The following is a 27,409-nucleotide window of genomic DNA, read 5'->3' as shown; positions in this document are numbered from 1 at the left end:
AGTAGGAAATTTTGGGAATAAACATTAACACAACTGTCATTGAAGTTGCAGCTTTTTGTAAAACCTCTTGGAAGAAGAAAGTTAATTATTTTAGTATGTACTTAGCAGCAGATGTCACACAATTACAGTTTAAAAATTGTCCAAATTGCAACTTTTCAGAACAGCAAGAACTGAATGTAGCTCTAAATGGTTTATTTATGTATAAATATACCAAAAGAAAAGTTAGAACTGTGGGATAAAATGATATACATTAGTATATATTAACAGGATTAAGAAAGCTAGAATTACATAAGAAATTTTACACCAAAATAAGCCAAATGGAGGTAATGGTGATATATTATAGCAGCAGAGAGGACAGGACTTTCAAGATAGTTCCTAAAACCTTTTCATGATCTAGTAAATTTACAATAAGAGCTGGACTTAAGGACACACACTCTTATGGTTCAATTAAAAAAATGCTTGAGTAAATATCTTGGATAATCTTGTGATTCATTCCTTTTCTACAAATTGGGGGGAAATGTTTAATTAAGCACTGTTGTTGCCCTATATGCATTCTACTGGTTTAATGATTATGTTCAAGAATTTAGATTTGACTTAGTCCAAGTTAAACGTTTAAGTAACTGGGTTAGATGTGAGTACACGTAACGTACAGGAGTTCTTCAAATAAAATACTTACTACAATATATAGATATAGTTAACAATTGGGAAGAAGGGTTTATTGATTAGAACACTTTCAATTACAGCATATATTACATTACTTATAGTGCAATTCTATACATGCCTCCTCAGAAGTAGGTTCCATTGAATTAAATGGAACTTACTCACAGATAAGTTATAAGATGCCAGGCTTAGGCTACATTCACACTAGACATTTATTCCACTATTATTCCACTATAAACAGTCATGACTTTCCTCAAAAAATCCTGGGAATTTGTGAGGGGAACAGAAAGCTGTTAGAAGACTCCTGTTCCCTTCACAGAGCTACAGTCTCAAGAGTTTTCTAAGAAGAGGAAATGGCAGTTAAACCACTATGGCAAATTGTAGCTCTGTGAGGAGAATAGAGGTCTCCAAACAACTCTCAGTACCCTTCACAAATGACACTTCCTATGATTCTTGGGGGGAAGCCATGACTGTTTAAAGTGGAATAATAGTGGAATAAATGTCTGGTGTGAATGTAGCCTTAGTGAGAAATTCTGGAATAAATTGGAATTAAACTTGGTTTGAAAAACTGTTAGCATAATTACAACATACTAAAAGGATGCTATCTAAAGTAGACTGGGGTGTAATGGCAGGGGTGGGGAAGGAAAAAAACTTTTTTTTCCTTTAAAGCAAAGTAGTCTAATTATTTTGAAACAGAATTGAATAAAAATATATGGAGAGTCGTGGGTGTACCCAGGAATTTTTCCAGGGGGAGGGGGAGCAAAGCAAAAACACGGAAAGGGAGAGCAAGCTAGTTTATTACATAAAAAGTGAAAAGAACAGTGTCTCTCCATTTTGCCTCATATCTCATGTTCTACAAATGCTAGAACCTTACAGGTTTTTTAAGGAAAGGTGGAAATATGGAGATTATGGTTCATCCAGCAAGAGAAGAAATCCCCTCCCCCCAGTGGATACCTATGTGGACAGCTACATTTGTGAAAGAAGTCCCATTTTCAATTTCAAAAGCACTGATGGAAATATCATTTACAATGTTTGTAAAAGTCGTATTGCAGGAGTGGTTTGCCCAGTGGGGCAAGTCCACAGCAACAGCCTCCCAGCAACAGAGTCGCTCCCTTTTATTGGAAGGAGGAGGAGAATACTGCTTTTTGATTTTGAGTTTTTGTGTAGTGGTATGAAGAAAAAAACTGGTTATTGAAAGGGTTCCATCTGATGTGAATTTTAGGGATATGTATCATGGCATTCTGTGTACTTGCATAATAATATAATGTGTGAAACAAAGCCGAACTCATTCTGCCTATTTAGAAGCAGTCATGTGAGTTCTTATCTTACAGGCTTAACTGGAGTACTGAAAATTATTTGAAGATTATGAACTTGCTTAACTTTCTCTTTTACACACCTGTATTGCCAGGAACTGCTTCTAAAAATGCAGATACAAAAAGACACAGCAGTAAATTATAAATAGTAAATTGTATTAGACTACAGTTGAATATAAAACATTTATAGAATTAAAGGCTCAGATATACCAATCCTTCAATACAAAGTTACTAACATTACTGGCTTTCCAATAGATTGAAGACTGTCCTCTACATGGCTGTGCCATATTTGCAATACAGGACAATATTCATTTGAGTATAATTTACAAGAGGGCTCTCATATTTGTCTGGTTTATAAATCAGCATTTTAAGTTAGATAAATTGATATTTATATGGTATACTGCTAGGTTAGTTAAAGCCCAGGATACAATGCATTAATATCTGAATGGTGTCAGTAATGGTAGTGCCACTTTTCATAAAATAGCAACTAATTTGCTTGAGAGAACCTCCTCCTTTTTAGTGGTTGCTGTTGTGTTAAGTAGGAAAAAAAATGTAAGACATTATCTCATTCATAAGATGGGACAAATTAAAACATTAGAATTAAAATAAATGAAGACAAAAAATAGACACACTTCCTTTGGGCCCATAGATACTGAAGGCAAGAAAATTCCATCAAGGTGAAGAAAGGCCATCACTGGATTTTTCACACAAGCAGGTTCTATAAACAACACAGGCAGCTAGGCTATTGGCCCAAAGGTCATGATCAAATACCTCATTCCTGTGACTCCTTACGGATGGGAGAGATCCAATGCTACACTGAGTTTCCACTGATGAAGCTTTGACCAAAGGACACAGCTTCTACATGGGAATGCTGTTTCACCTCAGACAGTAAACTGAATCACTTTCTCCAATTAAAGAATTTAGGATCAGTTATGGTACTAGTGTTTCATCAATATTAGGATGAAACCACATGGAACTGCGTAATTACAAAAGAAAGGCAATTTAAAAAGAAGACGAAATGTAGTAACAACTTTATACTAAAATATAAATGCAAAAAAGTCATAGTTATTGGTTTTTGGAATAGTTCAGTACAATAAGCAAAACTTTAACTAACATTAAGAGATACAATTCCCCAATTTTTTTTAGGACGCAGTATGCTGCCAAGAGGACAACTAAAAGGGCAGCCGTTGAAAGAGAACTTGCATTTCTTAAAATACTTTTCCCAGAAGAAGATGCTGATTCATTTCTATAGACTGATGTTTAAAAAACGTTCAAATAGTAGGGTAGGGTGACTCAACCATATCATGCTCCAATAAAATAAACAAATCAATGTTATAACTATGGCTTGCTAATGCAATTTCAAAAACAATGTGATAAATTCTACCAAAAAGTGTGCAAATCACTGAATGAGAGAGAAACGTTATTTTATATTTTTATTTCAGCCACCATTTGGGGGCAAACTTTGGAAATAGAAATGCAAGTCTATATTTTCAAGAGGGCCGTTAATTCTGCATAAATGATCCCTTGCAAGATTCTGTAAACTATTTCTCAGAATGTTGAGCCAAAATTTAAACTGTATGAATAGTGAGGTAAAGGGAGGAAGTGACACTGTCATCAAATATGGACAGAAATAATATATTAATCTGCTTCAGCAGAGTAAAGAATAAATTGGATTTGATAGAGGGAAAGATGGAATTAATACCAGTTCATTCTATATGGTACTGCTGGATCCGAAGTCACTAGTTACTTCCAATACAAAAGAAAGTCAGGGTGTTGCTTTAGTAGAATTATTATTTGTAAAAAAACCCCACCCCAAACTCTGGAAAATCATTGACGGTATACCTATTTTATCAAGAGAAGAGATTGCCATAAATATTGTTTTTCAAAAGTCAAATAAAAGAAAGCCAAATAAAGTTTTTTTTGCCGATAGAAGGAAACCACCAACGGAATGGGGAGACAGGCAATCTCTTGTGATCTGCGGTGCCCTGCATGCCTTTTGTTTCAGAGGCTAGGGGGCCATCTACAGAAGATTTAGAAGGGATGGGCGCTGTAGGGGGAGTGACTAATTGCTGAAAAGTGCCTCTTTCCTCTATTCCTCTGACTGATTCCTTCCATCAGTGCATGTTCAACTCTGAATACTATGAATATGCTGTGAATATGCAGTTTAACTGACATAACTTATTTCTGAAGTTTTCACTGTGATTCAAGCTGGTGTGATTGGTTGTTAAGCTAACAGCACAACCTTAACTTAATTTGCTGTTGGTTTGCTGTCCAGCACTGCCTCTACCATTATAATGATTTTGTTTAAAAACTCAACTGGCAAGCTACAGCACTGAGGTATCAGCTCAAAATCCAGAGTGTGGATATGTTGTTGTCTCTTGCATTGTTGTTAAGACCCAAGTGGAACACTTGCATGGCAGCTGCCTTTGGTCTAGCAGGTAGTAAGCTGTGTGTGTGCGTGTGCATGTCTCTTTTCCTGGGAAGTGGGGCAAAGTCAGTCAGCATGCCTTCCACTTGTCATATAATTAGGCTTTACCTACCTACACTGGTTTCAGTGCTGCTATTGCTGCTCCAGCAATTACATAGAAAGAGTTTGGTAATGTCTTGTTTTTTTCACTAAAAGTAACAGTGATGCTGCCTATAAAACTTAGAGTTGCTAAGAAACAGAAGAATACAGGCTGACAATTTAATGTTTGTGCAATTCACTTTTAACAGCACCAGTCACCAACTATGATGCTCATGTGAAATCTGTTGATATGTCTTAGCTTTGACTTTTGAAAAAAACATGAAAAGCCACCTTAACTCTTAACAAAACAGAGCATTTTTGTCAATATACATTGTGTATAGGCCAATATTTAAGGTAAACTTAGCTACTTTTACATCCGTATTATAACACACAACACATTCAAATTTCTTTAAATTAAATACCACAGTTTGAAAATAATTTGTACTTCATACCTGATTTATCAAGATGCTAAAAAAACTACAATGTAAGTGATCTATCAGACAAGTGTACAACCAATGTTTTTACACACACACACCCCTCATGCTACCAGTTTTCCAACTGGAAATTAATAGATTGGAATGAATCTGGTATAAATCTGAAAACAATGGCAGCGTTTAGTTAAATTAATAAATTCATGAAATATTTACAGATATTGTGTTAGGAATAGCTAATTCATTTCTCCGTATGAAGAACACATTTGGCTGCCTTTCTTCTTCTGTTCACGCTCTTGCAGGCGTTCTTCTCTAAACTGTGCATGTTGTGTTCCTACTTTATGGGCCGTCTCTGTTGCTGTAATGTCAATCTGTGCATATTTGGTAGATCCATTCCCTATGATAGAAAAGCATTGCCATTGTATAACATCTTCATGTACTTTCATGTAAGATAATTATGTAACAGTACAATAATATCCAACTTGATGTCCCACATAGGTCAAACAATAATACAAATAAAATATCTAATGCCCACAGTAGGACTTGTGACTAAAGCTATGAACTTTTTTTACTGGGCAGCATAGCATCAAGAAACAGTTCAGCTCTTATAGCTCAGAATCCATACAATCAAGTGAAATCTACAACATCATGATGAAGTCTATCAGCACTTCCTCATTAGGAATGCTCCTTTTTACAGCCAGCTCTGGAATAAGATCTTTGTTGTGCTTCTCAGACCATAGGATGAAGTGTTTCTGGGAACAGATGAAGGACAACTCTCCCCTCCTCCCTCAGCCTTTTTCTGCTGTGCTATATAGCACTAAAGGGCTGCCAACCCCCAAACTGAGCATTTATAGCTATACAACAAGGGTGGGAAACATGCAGTCCTGGAGAGTGGGAAAGGGGGACGTGTCCTTTTCCTTTCCCTTTTCTTGAAACATTCCTATATAGTGCAAGGTAGATTTTTCTAAACTCATGGCAGGTATCCCCCCTCTCTGAAAAGAGAGGGGAAAAACCCAGACTCCTGTTGGACTTTTTTCTGTCAGAGTTCTCATAATTTGTTGAAATTAATTTAAAATCAGCCATGTTCACAGAGTACCTGTAATCCTATTACTGACCTTGCCCCATACTCTGACCTTCATCTTCTGCAGTTTAAAAGTTTTAAAAAATGCCTAGCCGATTTTTAATTAATTTAAGAAATTTAGCATTAGAGTCAATGAAAAGTCCGAGCATGCTCAGTTAAGAACCAACTTTATTTCACTTTAGACAGTCATGGCTTCCCCCCAAAAATACTGCAAAGTGTAGTTTGTGAAGGATGCTGAAAGGAGGCTCATATTCCCCTGACAGAGCTCCAGAGTGGTTTAACAGTCAGCTGCTCTGATTGAAGCTCTGTGAGGGGAACAGGGCATCTCCTAGCAACTCTCAGCACCCTTCACTAACTACACTTCCCAGGATTCTTTAGGAGAAGCCATGACTGTCTAAAGTGAAATAAAGGTCTGGTGTAGATGTGGCCAGTGACTGCTTTGGTTTAGATTTGGCTGGTTGATTACATCTGCCTGCTGTAGAATAAAAAGGTGGGGGGAATGCTGAAAAACAATGAAACTGTTCACAATGTCTTCATTTTGGAAGGGAAAGCAGCTTCTCCTCTGCCCAGTGCCCACCAACCCAATCCTCTCCCCTCCCACCTCCCTTCCCTGCCCCTCCCCAGGTCAGTTTCACCTATCCTAAGCATGACTGCACAGAATTAAATCCCACTGAACTCAAAAAGCATGGAAATGATCAAACCTGCCCTCCCGTCCTCCTCCCTCCTATCCTTTCCCTCTTGCCCCTTCCCTTCCCCTTCCTATCCCCTCCTTCCTCCTCCCCTATGGGCAGTTCACAAGCATTACATTATTGTTTCCAGCAGCTACAACTGAAACTGGAGGATAGCCATCATGACTATCAGCCACTGATCGATCTCTAGAAATATAGGGAGCTGCCCTATACCAAGTCAGACCATTGGTCCTTCTAGCTCAGTACTGCCTCCACTAAGTGGCAGCAGCTGTCCAGGGTTTCAGAAATGGGAATATTTCCAGCCCTATTTAGAGATGCCACGGATTAAACCTGGACCTTCTGCATGCAAACTAGTTGCTCTATCACTAGCCTCTACAGCTCTTCCCCCATGAATTTGTACTGTTCCAAAGCTCTCAGTGGCCATCACATCTAATGTCTGTAAATGCCATAAATTATGTGCATGTGAAGTTATTCATGTTGTTTGTCTTGAATCTCCTACCAGTTTCAAAGGATGACCCTGAATTTTAGTATTGTGAGAGAGGAAGAGAAACTTGCATTTGTCCACTTTTGCAGGTCCATGCACAATTTTTTAAACCCCTATCATGTCCCTCCTTTGGGCACAATCCAAAGCCACTTTGTGCCAGGCTGTGTGGGGGATTCAGGACGAATCACTGTACCAACTCCAGACTGATACAGTGATTTTTCTGCCCCCCACCTTCCAACCTGATCAGTGTGTGAAGCTGGGCTGTGGATGTGGAAGTAGCTCCACCACTCCATTAAGCCCTGCTGGACACAAAGCAAGCTTTGGATTGCTTCCTTTGTTGTCTTGTTTTCCCCTGTAGCCTTTCTACTTGGAGGATGCTCTAGCCTTCTGATTATTTTGGATTATCTTTTCTTCATCCTTACCAGCTTTATTAACCATTTTGAGATGCAGTGGCCAGCACTGTAAACAGTATTCCAAATGTAAACATTATAGATTAGTATGACGATACTACAACTGGTATTCTATTTTTGATTCTTATTTCCATGCTTCTCTTCCTTCACTGTGTTAAACTCTTATTTCCCTCTGTATTTCCATATTGACTTCTCTATTGCCCCCCTGGATCCCTCTCGGTCTTCGCTTTGGACCTTGATGCCTGGTTCACCTTCCTCTCTTGACAACCACACAGTGTCTTATCCTCTGACCTTGCTGTCTCCTCTTCCTAACTTTCTTTTTCAGTCTTTGCCTTTGGACATATTCTCTTGACCTTGTCTTCACCGAGACCTGCTCTGTCTGAGCTCTCTGCTGTGGAATCCCCTCTGTCTGATCATCAGCTTATCTCTTTCAACATTGTTTACTGTCCACCCTCCCCATGTTTTGCATCCTTTTCCTCCTGAGACCTCCAGTCCATCAATTGTTTGGCTTTCTTCAAAACATTCTTGTCTCATGTCTCTGCTGTAACTTTTTCCTACTTAATTTCATCCCTATCCTCAACTCTTGACGTATATATTTTTCCCTCTCATCCCCACCCAATCCTGGCTTATTCGCTCCATTTGACAGCTCCATTCATGTCCTGTCTGTGGAGAAGAACTAAAGAGTTGGCTGACTTTACCCACTATACACTTATTCACTCCCTCTCTGGCAGTGACCTAGTTAAACCACACCACTTTTCTAGCTCTAGGAATCCCAAGCCGATCTGCTAAGACCTACTTTCTGCCTCCTTCCTACTTTCTCCCTGCTCAAGAATTTGCCTACTTTTAAAATGCTAAAATTGAATCCACCTGCTCTGGCCTCTTCAGTGCTCTCTACTTTCCTGTTTTCCCACGTTTCCCTCCTTGGACACCTTCTTCTATCCTTTCTTACCTCTCCCCTATCACATTTGAGGAGCTGACCACCCTATCGGCCCTAACCCCTCCACATGCCATCTTAAATCTACCCCTTCCCAACTTCTAGATTCCATCTTCCCTGCCATTATCCTTGCTCTCCTCCACATTATCAACCTCCTCCTCTCCTTGGGCTTTTTCTCATTGGCATTCACACACACCACTGTTTACCCCTATTTTTTTAAAAAACCTTGGCCACACCCTCTTCCTCCAACTGCTGCCCAATTTCCCTTTTATTTCCAAACTCCAGAGCATGCTCTTTACTCCTGCTGCCTCAACTTTCTCTTCACCAACTTTTTATGACTCCCTCTGATCTGACTCTGTCCTCATGGAAATCACTGCCAAATCTCTTGGCTTCTGGTCAGTCCTCATCCTCCTTGATCTTTCTGCTATCTTAGATACATGTCACATCCAGAATTTATTACTTTAGATATTATTTTATTTATTAAATTTATATCATGTCCTTCTTCCCAAAATGAGCATGCTATTATTTTGCAAGAGAGATTCAGTCCCATATCAGAAAAGTAGGTGTGCAGAATTAAAGTGAATTAATGTGCTGTGTTGCTCTGGCACAACAAATCCACTTTTTAAAAACATGGATTTTTTGCAGTTAGGAAAGTGATGGGGAAGTGTGGGATATTGATTGATGGGAAGACATATAGGGCTCATCCAGACGACTGCAAAATGTGTGACATGCCCGCTATGTGTGTTCATTATTTTTCAGTCGTCCAAGTGACGTCTCGCGCTGTTACGCTCCTTGCAATACTGGCAAAAATACGATTTGCTGTTTAAAATTGGGAATCATCCGCTTAGATGGAGTTAGGATGCAATACCGCGGACATTACAGCTGATGGGCGGTTCTTGGGCGTTTCCCCTTGCCCCTTCTCCTCATTCCAGCCAATCACGTATCTGCACTTTTGCGCATGTGCGAGAATAAGCCCGGGAAAATTGAACCAATCATCGCAATGGTGGGGTGTTGGGGGGGGTCAACTACTGCACAGATGCATTTTATTTTTTGCCAGCCTGCAAACTGGGCGGCCGCTCTGGCTGAGATCTGCAATGCACAGCAAGCGAGAAAGGGGGGGGGTCGGTTTCAGCCTGCCTCCCAAAGCTTTGTCAATTTCATTCTACTTGCTTGGGTTTTTGCTTCAAATCAGAAAAGCATACATTCCTTTAAGTGTAATATCCTAAATGCAAACAAGAAAAGGGCTTCTGGTGGTTTCAAGCCTGCTCCTGAAAGCTTTGTCAATTTCATTCTAGTGGGAAGGCAGGCGTGAAACCAACCAGCAGCCTTTCCTTCCCAGGCGAGAACTCCTTTACAGCCATATTGTGCTTCGCTGCAAAGGGGGAGAGGAGCATACGTAATTTTTTTGCTGACCAATTGGTTGATAGGGGGAGGTTTTAGAGGCGGAGTTTGGAAAAAGCGAAAATAATGTAGGGGTCTTACCGCTGCGTGTGCGGGTGCAAAAAAGCATTTTTTTTTAATTGGGAAAGAGTGAACTAAAAGGCAAAGTGAGGACTATCAGATGACAAACCGAATATGGAAACTGTGGATTATCCCGCTCCGTTTGGATAAGCCCATAATCTCCACACAAATGAATCAGACTTCTGTGCTATTCTCTCTACTTACTTTGTCCCTTGGTAGCCTCATCACTTCTCATGACTTACATTACAACCTACACACTGCTGAAAGCCAGCTCTACATTTCAACCCCACATCTTTCACCCTCCATCCAGTCTCACATTTCTAACTGCGTTTCTGCTTGGATGCTTCAACATTGTATCAAACTCGGTAAGTCCAGTACCAAATTTCCCATTTTTCCTCCCAGTCCCTTCTCACTTTGTTCACTCTCCTTATCCACAATGCCGTCCTGGACGCCTGCTGGGAGGAAGGGTGGAATATAAGCCAAATAATAAATAAATAAAATAAATGTTACCTCAGGCATGGAGGCTTTCTTTTCTCTTTTACTTTTTGCTCACCTTTGACCTCCAGTCTCAGTCTGTTACCAAGTCATGTTGCTTCTCCCTTTAAACACTGTAAAACTATGACCCCCCTCTCCTTTCAGCAAAAATTCTTGATCATGCCCTGGTCATATCTCATATTGACTATTCTAAGCTTTTTATATCTCTTCACTGGTTGTCTGTCCACTCATGGCATGGATCTACTTCTAGATCCTCCTGCACAGTTTCTTTGTCCTCACCTTCAAGACCTTCCATGCCCCTGCCCCTCCTTAACCCTCTGGACTTTGTTCCCAATATCTTCCTTCCTGTGACATTAACTCATCCAGCTCTACCACCCTCCCTGAAATGATGCTGCCTATTTCTAGCTCTTTATATCTGAAACTGCCTCCTGGAATGCCTTCATGTTACCACCTCCCTTATTTCTTTTCAGTCTCTCCTCAGAACCCTAACTGTAACTAAGGCAATGTACATGAAATTGAAATAATCACATAATCTTCCCCCGCTACCCATACCTCCATTTCCCCCCTTCCTCTATTGTCTTCTTGTAAGCCCTTTGGGGGTGCAGACTTGTCATACCTCTTCCTTGTAAAACGCATGTACATAGATGATACTATATAAAAACAAACAAAAAACCCTAATAAATCCCTGGCATGGAATTTGCCTTTTTTCACAGTTGCTACAAACTAGGATGATGATTTCATCAAGCTATTTACCATGACCTAAGATCTGTTCCCTGGTCAGTCACCCTCCATCATATCAGTGCATATAAGAAATTTAGGGTTTTTGCCACAATGTGAAGCACCTTAGACTTACCTACATTCAGCCTCTTTGACATTTTGTTACACATCACCCAGTCTGGAGACATCTTTTTGCAACTCTTTGTTGTTCACTTTGGTTTTCTTCATCCTGAATAATTCATACACTTGGCCACCTCACTGCTCATCCTTCTCTGTATGTAACACTGACTATTTATTCCTATCTTCTGTATCCTGTTTTTAACCAATTACTGATCCAAAGTAGACCCCATCTCCTTATACCATGATTTCTTACGGGTTTTTGGTGATGAACTCTGTTAAAAGTTTTTTGAAAATCCAAATATACAGAACCTACCTGGATCACACTTATCTACATATTTGTTGACACATTCAAATAACTTGATAGGCATAACTGAAACTTGGTGGGATGATTCCCATGACTGAAATACAGCTATTGAAGAACACAACTTGTTCAAAAAGAACAGAAGGAATAAAAAGGGAGGTGGAGTCGTGCTATATGTTAAGAATATATATCCCTGCACAGAAATACAGGAAGATGAGCTTGGTAGCTCCACCGAGAGTATCTGGATTAAAATCAATGGGGCAAGTAATAAAAGGAATGTGGTGCTTGGGTCTACTACCGACCACCCAATCAAGAAGATGAGAATGTAACTTTTGAAAAGCAAATTGCCAATGTTTCAAGGAGGCATGATGTAGTAGCAACGGGGGACTTCAAATATCCCGATATCTGTTGGGAGACAAACTCTGCCACACACAGTGTATGTGTAAATGGTGAAACAGGGTAGTAGTTGCATGAGGTTCTTTCATGCCTTTCCCCTGGCTATGTTTCTGTTTTGCAATGCAATGTGTAAGAATAAGCGTAGAAGAATTAAAAAGTCTTTTCCTAACTTCATAGTGGCATTAACCTGTTGGAAAAAGAACCCTCACCATGTACATTTTAGGTTTTAATCCTTCTGCTTGATATTTGCTTTATTGGTAGGTTCCTCATGATACCTTGTGTGTTGTATAAGCTAGCATTGTATTTCCATTGTTCTTGTTGCATTGTATTTTTACTGTATATTTTTTACTGGCTATTTCTTATGTAATTTTTTTTGTAATCTGTTTTAATATGTTGTTTACCACTTTGGGAGCCTTTTGGCCAAAAAGTGGTATATAAATAAACTATAAAGTAAAAAACTAAAAACACGGACCCTCAAAGAAATTTCTGACTTGTGTTGGAGATAACTTTCTCCTACAGAAAGTGGAGGAAGCAACCAGAGGATCACCTATCCTGGACTTGATTCTAACCAAAAGAGATGATTTGGTGGATGAAGTGGCAGTTACAGGAACTCTGGGGAAAAGTGATCACAACATACTTGAATTCTTGATTTTAACAGAAGCAAAAGCTGTGAGTAGCCATATGCGCACCCTGGACTTCAGGAAAGCTGATTTCAATCAACTCAGAACAATTCTAAGTACGGTTCCATGGCAAGCGACCGTAATGAGAAAAGGAGTCCAAGATGGGTGGGAGTTTCTAAAAAAAGAAATTCTAAAAGTGTAATGGCAAGTAATTCCAATAAGGAAAATGGGGGGAAATAACAGAAGAAGCCAACGTGGCTTCACAAAAAGCTTAGAGATGACCTGAAAACAAAAAAGGATACATACAGAAAGTGGAAAGAAGGCCAGGCCACAAAGGAAGTACAGGCAGGTATCACAGAATTGCAGGGGTGGCATCAGGAAGGCTAAAGCTGAGAATGAGCTGAGGTTAGTGAGGGATGCTAAAAGCTTTCTTCATGTACGTCCATAGTAAAAGACAGAGAAAGGAACTCAGTGAGGGTGGCAAAATGATAACAGATGACAAAGAAAAGGCAGAAGTGCTCAATTCCTACTTTGGCTCAGTCTTCTCCCAAAAAAGGGTCTATGAAGTAGAAGGGACAGGATCGGAACTTGATATTGATAGACAAACAGTCAAGGAATACCTAATCACTTTGAATGAGTTCAAATCAGCACGGCCTGATAAACTGCATCCTAGAGTATTGAAGGAACTGGCTGAAGAACTCTCAGAACCGCTGTCTATTATCTTTACGAAATAGTGGAGGACTGGTGAAGTGCTGGATGATTGGAGGAGAGCTAATGTTGTCCCTATCTTCAAAAAGGGCAAAAAGGAGGAACTGGGGAACTACAGACCAGTCAGCCTAACATCAATCCCTGGAAAAACTCTGCAGCAGATTATAAAGCAGTCAATCTGTAAGCACCTTGAAAACAATGCAGTGATTACTAGGAGCCAATATGGATTTATGAAGAACAAATCCTGCCAAACTAATCTTATCTCGTTTTTTGACCGGGTAACCTCCCTTGTAGACTGGGGGAATGGTGTGGACATATCTTGACTTCAGCAAAGCTTTTGACAAAGTGCCCCATGATATTCTGATTAGCAAACTAGCTCAATGTGGGCTGGATGGAACAACTATCAGGTGGATCCACAGCTGGCTCCAGAATCGTACTCAAAGAGTACTTATTAATGGTTCCTTCTCAAACTGGGGGGAAGTAACAAGTGGGGTACCACAGGGCTTGGTCCTGGGCCCAGTGCTCTTCAACATTTTTATTAACGACTTGGATGAGGAGGTACAGAGCACACTTATCAAATCCGCAGATGATACAAAATTGGAAGGCACAGCTAACACCGTGGAAGACAGAAACAACATTCAAAGGGACCTTGATAGGTTGGAGCATTGGGCTGAAAACAACAGAATGCAACTCAACAGGGATAAATGCAAAGTTCTACACTTAGGAAAAAGAAACCAAATGCACAGTTATAAGATGGGGGATACTTGGCTCAGCGATACGACATGTGAGAAGGATCTTGGAATTGCCGTTGATCGCAAGCTGAATATAAGCCAACAGCGTGATGTGGCTGCAAAAAAGGCAAATGCTGTATTAGGCTGCATTAACAGAAGTATAATTTCCAAATCACGTGAAGTACTAGTTCCCCTCTATTCAGCACTGGTTAGGCCTCATCTTGAATACTGCATCCAGTTCTGGTCTCCGCACTTCAAGAAGGATGCAGACAAACTGGAACAGTTTCAGAGGAGGGCAACAAGGATGATCAGGGGACTGGAAACAAAGCCCTATGAGGAGAGACTGAAAGAACTGGGCATGTTTAGCCTGAAGAAGAGAAGACTTACGGGAGATATGATAGCACTCTTCAAGTACATGAAAAGTTGTTACACAGAGGAGGGCCGGGATCTCTTCTCGACTGTCCGAGAGTGCAGGACACGGAATAATAGGCTCAAGTTGCAGGAAGCCAGATTTTGACTGGACATCAGGAAAAACTTCCTAACTGTTAGAGCCATAGGACAATGGAACCAATTACCTAGAGAGGTAGTGGGCTCTCCGACACTGGAGGCATTCAAGAGGCAGCTGGACAACCATCTGTCAGGAATGCTTTGATTTGGATTCCTGCATTGAGCAGGGGGTTGGACTTGATGGCCTTATAGGCCCCTTCCAACTCTACTATTCTATGATTCTATGAAGTATGAGCTTGGAGCTAACAGATAGTGATTAACCAGTGCTCACTGGTGCATCTGTACTATGCCTCAGTACAGCTTCCCAAAGGCCCACTTTGATGCTTGGAGCAGCTTAGAACATAGCAGTACAGAGGTTATTCAAAAACAACAGCAACATGTTTTGGTTGCTTTCAAAGATCTTTACCTCTTATGTTTGTACTAGGTTCCTGAAGTTCCAGCTCCATGTAATGAAGTTGTTTTTTTGATGTTGGACTGGTAGGAATATTAACATAGGTTGTGGTCTCACTGCGCAATTGATCAGTCACAGGTAGGTCTGCTGAATAACCTACCGCCCCTGCCATGAAAAGGAACATGCTTTTAAAAGATAGATTAACCTAATGCCTCTGAAAAAGTAAGTAATAATAATAAACCTGTAAGGAACTTTTTTTTGAGGTTAAGACATGAAGGGAAATCTTTGAATTCACAGTCTCATGGAGTTTGTCTGTCTAAAAGGGCCACCGCATTCATTTCAACAGAGGAGGCAGATTCTTCTTTGTGATACAGCTCTGTTTCTTATGCTACAATCAATGTGCCAGCCCAAGCATACAAGAATTCCATGAACATATCATGGATATAGCTCTCAAATATATTAAACTGTGAGGGAAATAATGCATCTTGAAAGTGCCCTTGCTCTGCAGTTAATGAGGGCTAAATTAGATGTGATATGAAAATGCATCTCTGCATTAAACTTGAAAGTTGTTTAAAAATGTAAATGGCATCAACTGGGGAGGCAACGATTATCAGGATTAGCAGGGGATTTAACCTTTTCCTCCCCTGTTGTGGTACTGAGGAAAATTCCCTCCTCTGAAGCTTGTAATTGCATTGGGAGGAAATCTCCCAGTGATGCCTTAAGCTATAGAGAAAGGTTCCCAAACTGAGGTCCGTAGACCACTAGTTGCCCACAACTTCATTCTGGTGGTCTGTGGCATGTCCACATTCAATATTCATTTTGAGTTTTAATTGTATTGTCATTGCTTCTTTTATTTCTTATATTGTATTTTACTGCATTACAGTCTGAATTCTATGGAATGCAACGTGTCATACAATAAAATACAATGTAAAATAAAAGAAGCAATAAACATACAATTAAAATCATGCAGCATCTAGCACAGAGCATTACAATTGCTACAACAGGCAGAAAAATCATTAAGTGGTCCACAAAGACCCTCGGCAATTTTCAAGTAGTCTGTGAGGAAACATTTGGGGAACCACTGCGATAGAGAATGTTTTAGCAGTCAATACTGCTTGCACTTTAGCTCCCCTCCAAACTTGTACATTAAGTATTTGGCCTGAGACGATGCTGGAGCTGCAGTGCAGGGCAAGGCATCCAAAACTAGTGAGGGGCAGTGGAACAACTTATGAATAAAAACATCAACATATTCTCTACAAAATAGTATGAACTTGGTATATGTGCACAAGTGAGGAAATGAAGACTAGGGAAGGCAAAGGTCTAATATAAATAGGGTATTCTGTGGAAAGGAAGGTCTCTTTCCTCCCTATACATTCATGGCTCTTTAATTTAGGAGATGGCTCAATTTTTCCTCTAGCAAATGTTTGTTTGGGCCCTTGTCATGCCCCTGAATCAGTCAAAGCTTTAGTATCATTTTGAATGTTTCCTCCTCACTCTTTGAACTCAATCCCTGTGCATAAATGTCTGCCTACATGTCTAAGTGAAATTCCTGCCACTCTGCGTACTCTACTGTAAGTCGGTTTACTCACCAACTTCTTCAGGGTCAGGTAGAGATCCAGATTCTGCAGGTGGCACCATCAATTCATTGACTCCTTTAGTACCTAGAATATAGAGACATTTCTACATTCTTGAATATACATTCTTCAGTTTTAAACAATAATTTGGTCAGTAATAACAAAGTATGTGACTGTTTGTTCAGCTTCTTTCCAAATGATTTTAAAATGTTGCTCAGTCAAGAAATATGGAGATTTTCTACGAAGCATCCAAAGTTTCTAAGATGAAGAGAATAAATATTACCACAGTTTGAGTACTTTTCAAAGTGTTCATCTATATTCATTAATGGTGATATAGAGGGGCGAGGACGGGGGAATAAGTGAAGCTGTGACGATGCTTGAAACTTCCCAGAGTTTTGCTTGAAACCTCCCAGAGTTTCTCCAGAAGTTCTGCCCAATTGACTATAAGTAATAGCAGTTGTCTGATCATAGGTAGTACAGAAGATTGTACCACCTCAAGTTAATGTGAAGGTATATGTCAGAAAATCAACTGTCAAACCTATCAAAACAAAGAGAAAGGTTGGCATGGTAAATTCTTAGAATTTTTACAAGGGAACATTTTCAGACCCGTGCTTCCCCATATAATCTGCACATGAGGATCAGTACCACATGAGACAGACTAGAGCTTGGAAGTAATTCGTTACAAGTAACAAATTACCTGTAATTCATTACTTTTTTGAGGAACTAGTGGGTAATTCCTTTACATTTTGATTGTAATAGAACTAGGTGTAATTTTATTACTTTTATGGAGTAATTGTAATGTTTCCAACATTACTTTTGAGCATTACTTGGGGGAGCAGCAGGGGAAGTCTTCTGCTCCTCTGATTTGTGGATGAAAATCATGTGCCTCAAACTGGGCTTCTGTGCAGCGTCACTCTTCTCTCATGCTCTGTGGGTGGGTAGGAGGTGACGAGGGAGGAGGTGGAGAGTGAGACAGCGTGGAGTGGAGAAAACAATTGTTTAAAAAAAAGGATGGTGGTGGTGAAGAATGGAGTGGAGGGAAAAAGGAGCTGGAGGGCAAGAACATGGATAAAGGAGGAGAAGGAGGCAGCAGCAGAATGGAGATAAAGAACTGTGGAGGTGAAAGATAGTGTGTGTGTGTGTGTGTGTGTGTGTGTGTGTGTGTGTGTGTGTGCGTGCGTGCGCGCTTGACATCCAAAGTGGCCTCCACCACCCTCTCTGGCTACTGTGCTGCATTTGCGGTATTTTAACTTTTTTGCATTTCAGGGGAAAATGTTTGCTTGGGTAAGTGTTCCTTAGTTGGTGGCAGAGCAGGGTCCGGGAGCTGGTTAAATGAGAGAGGTTATGCTTGCTTGCTGGCTGGGGGTGGGGTTGCACTTGGTTTGACGTGCAAATATCTGAGTAGTGGCCTCTGCCTCCCTCCCCACCTCCCTTACCAGTGGAGAGACCACCACTGCTATCTTATGGATAAAAAGAATTATTCTACTATCTTTGTATGTGTGTGTTTATTTTTAATGTTGTTTTAGGCTACTTAGATGTGCAGCAGCCAAGGCCAGCACTTTGTAGGCGTTTTTTAAAAGAAGTAACTGAAATGTAATTGTAGTGATTACTTTTGAGAAAAAGTGATCAGTTACTTTCAGAGCAATTGCAATTGTAACAGTAATTACTACTTTTTGGGGCCATGTAATTGTACCTGTAATTTATTACTTTTTAAAGGTATTCTTCCAAGCTCTGAGAAAGACACAAAATAAGCTCCAAAAGATAATCTGAAAACAGGATTTTCTTATCCTTCATGGAGCTTACTCCATATTTCAATTTGTTTTCTTAAATCATTCAAATGTTTTCTTAAATCGTTTAAATTAATTTATCACAGAGACTCTTAACACCAAGAATTAGAGCAAATGTTACTCCGATCATGGGGATCCCACCAAAACCAGTATCCCTGTGATGCTCAGAAAATATTTTTTAATGTATTTTATTTTAAATACTTTTGTTTCATTTTTTAAATTTTATGTAATTAAATTCTGTCTTGCCCTTTAGCTCATAAATGCTCTCAGCAAGACAGCTCACGATTTTAAATAAAAAAAACCAATATATGAACATAGAATATCACAAACCAATAAAAACAGCAGATAAGACCCCAATGCATGGGGGGGGGAAGACAGAGAACAGACTTTGTCTGATGCCAAACTGACTTCAGAGTAGACACCAGGTGAGCCTCTTTGGGGGGAACATTCCAGACAAGACATTACAACTGAGAAGGCCCTCTCCTATGCCACCATGTGCCTTACCTCCAAAGGCAGAAGTGCACATGGACAAGAGCCTCCCGAATGATGACTTCAGTGTTCCAAGCAGACTGGTGCCAGATGGCACTCCAAGAAGTACCTAAACCATGTACGGATTCAAAGGTAAGTGCCACATGTGCCTTAAACCAGTGTTTCTCATCTTGTGGGTCATGACCTGCAAGTGGGTTGCAAAACATGTGCAAGAGGGCTGCATGTTTTATAAACAACCTCATCATAATTATTGCTTGTAAGCCTTACCTGGTATGCTGACTACCATGTACAACTTTTTGTTGGCATATTATAATGCTGTGTTGCTAGCTGAGTTTTTTCCATGGTTGGTTATAAGTCTTACATTTTAACACTTGGGAACTGCTTGCTAGCAGCAGAGAAAGACCTAAGGTCCAAAATTCATGTGACATTAAATCAATTGGCTACAATCTCAAGTAAATTTGGACTTTTGCGGTACCAAAAAGGTTGGGAACCACTGCCCTAAACCAACAGCATTTTGAACTACTCTCAGAAATAGACCAGGAACCAATGAAGCTGTTTAAGCACAGGCAAGATGTGATCCAACGTCCAATGTCCACCCTAAGCCAGTAACCTAGTAGTTGTATTTTGAAATAAATGCATTTTCTGAACCACTTCGAAGGAAGCCCCATGTACAACGTATTACAGCAGTCCAATGAGGAGATTACTACAGCACGGCTAATCATGGTCAGGTTCTGCCCCTCTGCCAGAAGCAGTCACAGCTGTAGCCCTGGTTTCATCTGATGAAAGGCATTCTGTACCACTGAAGCTGCATGAGCCTTCATTGCCAAATATTTATATGTCAACTCTGGTTTAAAAACTCCCAGTTTGTCTCACATAATAAATAAATAAATAAATAAATAAATAAATAATTTTTTTAAAAAACAAAAAACTAATGGTTAAAAACTACAGAAACTACAGTCAATAAAATCCATTAATTAAAACCAGCTTCAGTGATGTTCTGGTAGACCTGGCAATTAAAAACACCATCACCTGCCTCTGGAAAGACATCAGATACTGTAGATGCTTTCTGCGTTGCAACCAACACTTTGAGTTGTGCCTCGAAATGAACCAGCAACCAGAGCAGTTGATTTTAACATCTGTCCCTTCTACCTGTTTAAGTAATCTAGCAGTTGCATTTTGAACAAACTGATGTTTCTGAGACAGCCACAGATATACCAGGCCACTGATAATAGAGGCCAGGCTACCATCGATGAGGAGTGGGCTGCAGCTGGTACTCTAGCCTTAGCTGCTAGAAAGCACAGCATGCCTCCACAGAAACTCTTGGATCCAAACCCTCAAACTATGACCCTCAAACCTTCAAGACAAGTGCAACGCCATCCAGAACAGATGGTACACTACATGCCTGGTCAGACCATCAAACTTACCTCCATCTTGTCTAGGCTTAGCATTCATTACTGATTCAGGATACTGCATCTCCACTCCCTCACCTGAATCTTATGAAAAGGAGAAGTACATTCTAACGAGAACCTCACATTGACTTCCTTCTTCTTGGCAACCATTGTAACTCCTCAACTTTCCTCCCATTGCGGTGTCTGCATGAATCATAGCAAAAATAGAGTTGGAAGGGGCCTATAAGGCCATCAAGTCCAACCCTCTGCTCAATGCAGGAATCCAATTTAAAGCATATCCAACAGGTGGCTGTCCAGCTGCCTCTTGAATGTCTCCAGTGTTGGGGAGCCCACTACCTCCCTAGGTAATAGCATCCATTGTCGTACCGCTCTAACAGTTAGGATGTTTTTCCTGGTATTCTGCCGAAATCTGGCTTCCTGTAACTTGAGCCCATTATTCAATGTCCTGCACTCTGGGCTGATCAAAAAGAGGTGCTGGCCCTCCCTCCGTGTGACAACCTTTTAAGTACTTGAAAAGTGTTATCATACTTCCTCCTAGTCTTCTCTTCTTAAGGCTAAACATGCCCAGTTCTTTCAGTCTCTCCTCATAGGGCTTTGTTTCCAGTCCCCTGATCATCCTTGTTGCCCTCCTCTGAACCTGTGTCAGTTTGTCTGCATCCTTCTTGAAGTGCAGTGTCCAGAACTGGGTGCAGTACTCAAGATGAAGCCTAACTCATGCCAAATAGAGGGAAACAAATACTTCACATGATTTGGAAACTATACTTAGGTTAATGCAGCCTAATATAGCATTTGCCTTTTTGAAGCCACATTGCACTGTTGGCTCATATTCAGCTTGTGATCAATAACAATCCCTAGATTCTTCTTCCATGAAGTATTGCTGAGCTAAGTATTCCCCATCTTATAACTGTGCACTTGGTTTCTTTTTCCTAGGTACAGAACTTTGCACTTATCCCTATTAAATACCATTCTGTTGTTTTCAGCCCAATACTCCAGCCTATCAAGATCACTTTGAATTTTGTTTAAGTCCTTCAAGGTATTAGCTATCCCTCCCAATTTTGTATCATCTGCAAATCTGATAAGCATTCCCTGCACCTCCTCATTCAAGTCATTAATAAAAAGGTTGAAGAGCACTGGGCCCAGGACTGAGCTCTGCGGTACCCTGCTCATTATCTCTACCAAGTTTGAGAAGGAACCATTGATAAGCACTCTTTGAGTATGATTTTGTGCTCAACTGTAGATCCACCTGATAGTTGTTCCATTCCGCCCATATTTAGCTAGCTTGCTAATCAGAATATCAAGAGACACTTTGTCAAAGGCTTTGCTGAAGTCAATATATATTATATCCACAGCATTCCCACAGTCGACCAGGAAGACTACCCAATCAAAAAATAGATAAGATTGATCTGACAGGATTTGCTCTTGACAAATCCATGTTGGCTTCTAGTAATCACTGCATTGCTTTCAAGGTGCTTGCAGATTTATAATCTGCTCCAGGATTTTCCCAGGGATTGATGCCAGACTGACAGGTCTATAGTTCCCAGGTTCCTCCTTTTTGCAGATAGGGGCAACATTAGCCTTTCACCAGTCATTCGGCACTTCACCCATCCTCCATGATTTTGCAAAGATAATAGTGGTTCTGAGAGTTCTTCAGCCAGTTCCTTCAGTGCTCTAGGATGCAGTTCATCAGGCCCTGGAGATCTGAACTCATTCAAAGTAATTAGGAATTCCTTGACCATTTGTCTATCAACCTCGAGCTGCAATCCTTCCCCTTCAACTTGTACTTCACGTTTGCCAGGAGGGTCACTGACTCTCTTTTAAGAGAAGACTGGGCCAAAGTAGGAATTGAGCACTTCTGCCTTTTCTTTGACATCTGTTATCACTGTGCCATCCTCACTGAGCAGCTGAACCACCATTTCCTTTCTGTGTCTTTTACTATGGACGTACCTGAAGAAAGTTTTTTTGTTGCTTTTAGCATCCCTCACTAACTCAGCTCGTTCTCACCTTTAGCCTTCCTGATGCCATCCCTGTAATTCTGTAGTACCTGTCTGTACTTTTCCTTTGTGGGCTGCCTTCCTTTCACTTCCTGTATGTGTTCTTTTTGTTTTCAGCTCATCGCTAAGCTTTCTGTGAAGCCACATTGGCTTCTTTTGCTGTCTTCTACCTTTCTTCTTTGTTGGAATAGTTTGCAATGATACCTTTAAATTTCCTTTTTTAGAAACTCCTACACATTTTGGACTCCTTTTCTCATTAGGGATTCTTGCCATGGAACCTTACTAACCATTGTTCTGCGTTTATTAAAATCTGCTTATATCAGGTATTAGGGTAATTGAAGTCCTCCATTACTACTACATCATGCCACCTTGAAACATTGGCAATTGCTTTGCAAAAGTTTCGTCCTCATCTTCTCCTTGATTGGGTGGTTAGTAGTAGACTCCAAACATCATGTTCCTTTTATGCTTGCCCCATTAATTTTAATCCAGATGCTCTTGGTGGGGCTACCAGGCTCATCCTCCTGTATTTCTGTGCAGGGATAAATATTTTTAACATATAGTGCAATTTCACCTCCCTCTCTGTGCCTTCTGCTCTTTTTGAACAAGTTATATCCTTCAATTGCTGTGTTCCAGTCATGGGAGTCATCCCACCAAGTTTCAGTCACACCTATCAAATCATATTAACTCTCCTGTATTAAGAGTTCAAGTTTGTCCTGTTTGTCCCTCATACTCTGGGCATTAGTATATAGATGTCGAAGGCCATGTGATTTATGGCCTGGCTTCCTTCCTACATTTTTATGAAGACTATTACTGGGCCTCATTAGAGCCGTTTTCTCAGTTCCTGTTACTGTGCATAAGCCTTCATCAATTGTTACTTCCACGTTTATGTCTCCCTCCCCCATAGGATTCAGTTTAAAGCCCTCCTGATAACATTCTCCATGCTAAGAATGTCTATCTGTTTGTCTGTATGTGTGTTTAAAAGTTGATACCACATGCTTGCCAGTTCCACAAGAACTGAATTATGTAGATCATTCATTGTATCAAGGTCTAATCCTTCTCTGTCTTTTTCATTGCAAGCCAATTTAAATTCTGCTATTAATAGAATAAGCATACCTATCTAACTCATCAAGAATATTGAGTACTTGCTTCTTTTAACTAATTTAGTTCAAGGAAATTGCTCCTACAAAATATTCTACATACCAGTTGGCAAAGTTTGCCTTTATATGGACTTTTGTTGTTTATATTATGTTTTTAGAAGGGGTCTTGGAGTGGCATAGGTGATATAACCTCAGTTTCAGTGATCATGGCTGGAGAGAGGTATAACCAGGTAATATGTTACCATGGAAGAAAAGGGCAAGGCTATCTACGCCTTGTTCCTAGCTCCCCCTCCCCCTATGGGTGGGTTCCTGCTGTGCCAACTAGCCTTTGTGTGCCGCTATTTAACACCAGATCAATACACAATAAGGCCACACTCATCCATGATTTGATGATGAATGAGGGTGCAGATCTGGTGTGTATTACTGAGACCTGGGTGGGTGAACTGGGAGTTGATCTGACCCAGCTTTGCCCACCTGGATACTCAATGCAACATCAGCACATGCTACAGGGATGGGGGGAGGGGTTGCTGTGGGTCACAGACCTTCCATCTCCATCATTAGGAAACCCCTCTGTCATGGAGCTGGCTGTGAGGGCCTGCACCTGGTGTCAGGCCAAAGAGACAGTAAACCAGCAACTTCTCTGACTAACTGGCAGAGGCAGTCTCGGCTGTGGTGTTGGAGAAGCCCAAAATGATAGTCCTGGGTGATTTCAGTATCCATGCTGAGGCTGCATCCAGCGTTCTGGCTTATGTTCATGGCCTCCATGATGACTGTGGGACTGTCTCAAGTTGTCACTGGCATGATACACAGGGCAGGACACACCCTCAATTTGGTTTTTGATCCAGATGGAGGAAGGGATGATCTGTGACCATAGTCAGATCACTTCCTGGTGAAATTTAGACTTATTGCTCTTATCCTCCTCTACAGGGGAAGTGGACAGACTTATGGCTCTTATTCTCCCCTACAGGGGCAGTGGACAATGGATTCTTGAATGCCTTGGGGAACGGGGTCCAGTAAATAGAGCAGGTGATCCTATTGAAGTCCTTGTCATGCTATAGAACAACAGGACACGCTGAAGTCTTGAAACACTTGTTTCTGAGTGCACTCTCCAGCATTGTGGAGCCTGTTTTGTATCTTGGTACGCCAGTGAACTATGGACAATGAAACAGGCCGGATGACAGCTAGAACACAAGTAGTGAACAACATGCTGTGAGGCCAGTCAGGCAGGAGTGAAACAACATATAATCGTGCCTGTGTGGTGGTGAGGCAGTAAAGAAGGCCCACTTTTCTGCCTCCATTGCATCCTCAAGTAGCCGTCCAGTGGAGCTTTTTCATATTGTCTGGGTTCTGATAACACCTACTCCAGGAAATAGTTTTAGACCCTTCAGAAGCCCATGATGAATTGTTTGCAAGGCATAGAATCATAGAGTTGGAAGGGGCCTACAAGGCCATCAAGTTCAACCCCCTGCTCAATGCAGGAATCCAAATTAAAGCAAACCTGACAGTTGGCTGTCCAGCTGCCTTTGAGGGTAAAGTTATTCACCTCTGTAGCAATCTTAACACCACATCCACATGCACTGTAGACCCGAATGATCAGTTCTTGGGATCAGTTTCAGTGGATGCAACAAGACATTTGTGATGCTGCTGCCAGCAACGCGTCTTCTCCACCCTTGCCCCTCTTGGCTTATTAAAGCTTGCTGACGGGGTATGACCGAGCGGATCCAGGGCGTGGTCAACACATCACTGTGGAAAGGAGGGGTCCCAGCCACCCTGAAAGAGGTGGTGATCCGACCGTTCCTGAAAAAGCCCACTCTGGATCCACTGGTTTGTGACAACTACTGCATGCTCACAAATACCCCCTTTTTGGGAAGGTGATTTGGAGGGCCGTGGTGCAACATTTGCAGGTACTCTTGGATGAAACAGATTGTCTTGACCCATTCCAATCTGGGTTCAGGCCTGGTTATGGGACTGAATCCACCCTGGTTGCCCTGATGGATAACCTGTACTGGGAGAAGGACAAGGAGAGTGTGATCCTGTTATTCTTACTTGATCTCTTGATCCCATTGGCCATGGTATCCTTCTGAGCTGACTAGGTGATATGGGTATTGGAGGCACTGTTTTATAGTGGTTCCAATCCTATCTCCAGGGTCGATTTCAGAGAATAACATTAATTGTTTTTCGACCTTCTGGCAGTTGTGCTGTGAGGTGCCGCAGGGTACCATCTTGTCCCCCATGCTGTTTAACATCTATATGAAGCCATTGGGAGTGGTCATTAAGAGATAACAGGCAAGGTGTCAGCAGCACGCTGATGATACCCAGCTCTATTTATCAGTAACAGCTGAGTTGGAAGAGGCCATGCAAGCCCTGGACCAGTGTCTGGACTTGGTGGTGGCCGGATGAGGGCCCAAAACCTGACTCTGAATCCTAGCAAGATGGTGGTGCTGTGGATAGGTGGTTTCTGAGTTGGATAATTGGTCAATTGCCTGCTTTGGATGGGGTTTTACTCCTGAAAGTGCAGGTTCATTGTCTGGGGAGGCTCCTGGTTCCATCTTTTTCACTAGAGACCCAGGTGACCTCAGTGGTTAAAAGTGCCTTTTACTAGCTTTGGCTAGTAGGACAGCTGTGGCCATTTCTGGACCGGGATAGTCTGACTGCTGGTAACCTCCAGGCTGGATTACTTTAATGTGCTTTTTGTGGGGCTGCTCTCGAGGTTGGTCTGGAAGTGGGTACGGGTGCAAAATGTGGCTGCACAACTGCTCACTAGGGCATGATATTGCCAACAGGTTACACTGCTGCTGAAAAAAATTGCACTGGCTACCAGTTAGCTACTGGACCAAGGTCAAGGTTTTGGTTTCGTGTATAAAGCCCTATACAGCTTGGGACCAAGGTACCTGAAAGACTGTATCACGGCGCTCTGCAGGTGAGGGCCTCCTGCAGATACCATCTCACCAGGAGGTCCGTTCCACACAACATATGAAGTAGACCTTTAATGTTGTAGCACTGACACTTTAGAATTCCCTCCCCTTAAATATTAGACAGGCGCCATCTCTGTTGTCTTTTTGTCACCTACAAAATCTTTCAACAAGCTTTTAAGTGTCTGCATCTATATTGTCATTGTTTTTAAAGAGGTTTGGATTTAAATGTTCTTAGTGGTTCATCACTGCTGTTTACAGCCTTGGGCTCCCTTTGGGAGGAAGGACAGGATATAAATATAAAAATAAACAAATAAATATGATTTCAGAGGCAAAACCACTATAATAAAAGCACCTGCTTTTAAAAACATATACGAATTAAATATAAGTAATGGTTTGAGTATTGATTCTATTTTTTTAGTTCTGTTGTGCCTACATACTCAAAATAGACTGCTTTGTAAAGGTGTTCATTGCAGGTGGTGGTGGGGTTATCTGTTAACATGTATATCAACTCCCTGTTTCTTCCTTCCACTATTCTGAAGTTGAGAAATAATTTAGTTTTTCTGTTGATTTTGCTTTGGAACAAAATTCCCACAATAGGTTCTGAAGCTAGTTCAGCTGATGAAAGGAATAAATTAAGATATCTTATGTGAATCCTTCCTATTGCAGCCTTTCTGATACCCATTAGATATACCTTACACTAAAAATATAATCGCCCACACTATAACCTCATATAAGGACAAGGGATGCCCTTATATGAGGACAATGAATAGGGATGTGCATTCCCACTTGCATTACAAGAGAAATGGGAATATATATCCCCATCCAAATCTCATACTGCAAACAGGAATTATTTTAATTTGCCTTGAACCCAGATGCACATCTTTATGTGGTTGTGAACCTACATTATTATAAATTTTAAGAACACATTACAGACAGAAATAAACATAATAAATAAATAATTAAAACAATTTCTCAATAAATTTATTAGTCTGGTTCTTAAAGTCATTGTAGAAAAAAAGGTCAGCTTGGTCAAGAAGGCTAATGCCACCAGATGTATTTCAATCTTCATGTTTACTTCCAAATCCTGTAAGGCTGAAGCTGAATCCAGAGAAGTCAGAGATAATTCTGGTGGAATATCTTTGGACTCTGGAAGGATTAGTTTAACTTGGGCGTGTGCCCTGGTTTGGTTGTG

At 40.9% G+C, this 27,409-nt stretch overlaps 1 protein-coding gene across 4 annotated transcripts in view; it reads right to left on the bottom strand.

The window, feature by feature from the left end:
• Positions 1-308: 308 nt before the first annotated feature.
• Positions 309-27,409, bottom strand: part of DOK7 (docking protein 7) — a 65,374-nt gene continuing 38,273 nt past the window's right edge. For all 4 annotated transcript variants that reach the window (XM_061584263.1, XM_061584264.1, XM_061584266.1 and 1 more), the window contains 3 exons: positions 16,545-16,616; positions 14,971-15,120; positions 309-5,307 (listed from right to left, as the gene is read on the bottom strand). In XM_061584263.1, the coding sequence (XP_061440247.1) occupies positions 5,147-5,307; positions 14,971-15,120; positions 16,545-16,616 (383 nt within the window). In that variant the 3' untranslated portion in view covers positions 309-5,146. The remainder of the gene's footprint in view (positions 5,308-14,970; positions 15,121-16,544; positions 16,617-27,409) is intronic.

The sequence above is a fragment of the Rhineura floridana genome, chromosome 9 (genome assembly GCF_030035675.1).
Source record: "Rhineura floridana isolate rRhiFlo1 chromosome 9, rRhiFlo1.hap2, whole genome shotgun sequence".
NCBI classification, from domain to species: domain Eukaryota; kingdom Metazoa; phylum Chordata; class Lepidosauria; order Squamata; family Rhineuridae; genus Rhineura; species Rhineura floridana.
The sequence above is the reverse complement of the archived record's forward strand: the minus strand, read 5'-3'. Positions and strand labels throughout refer to the sequence as shown.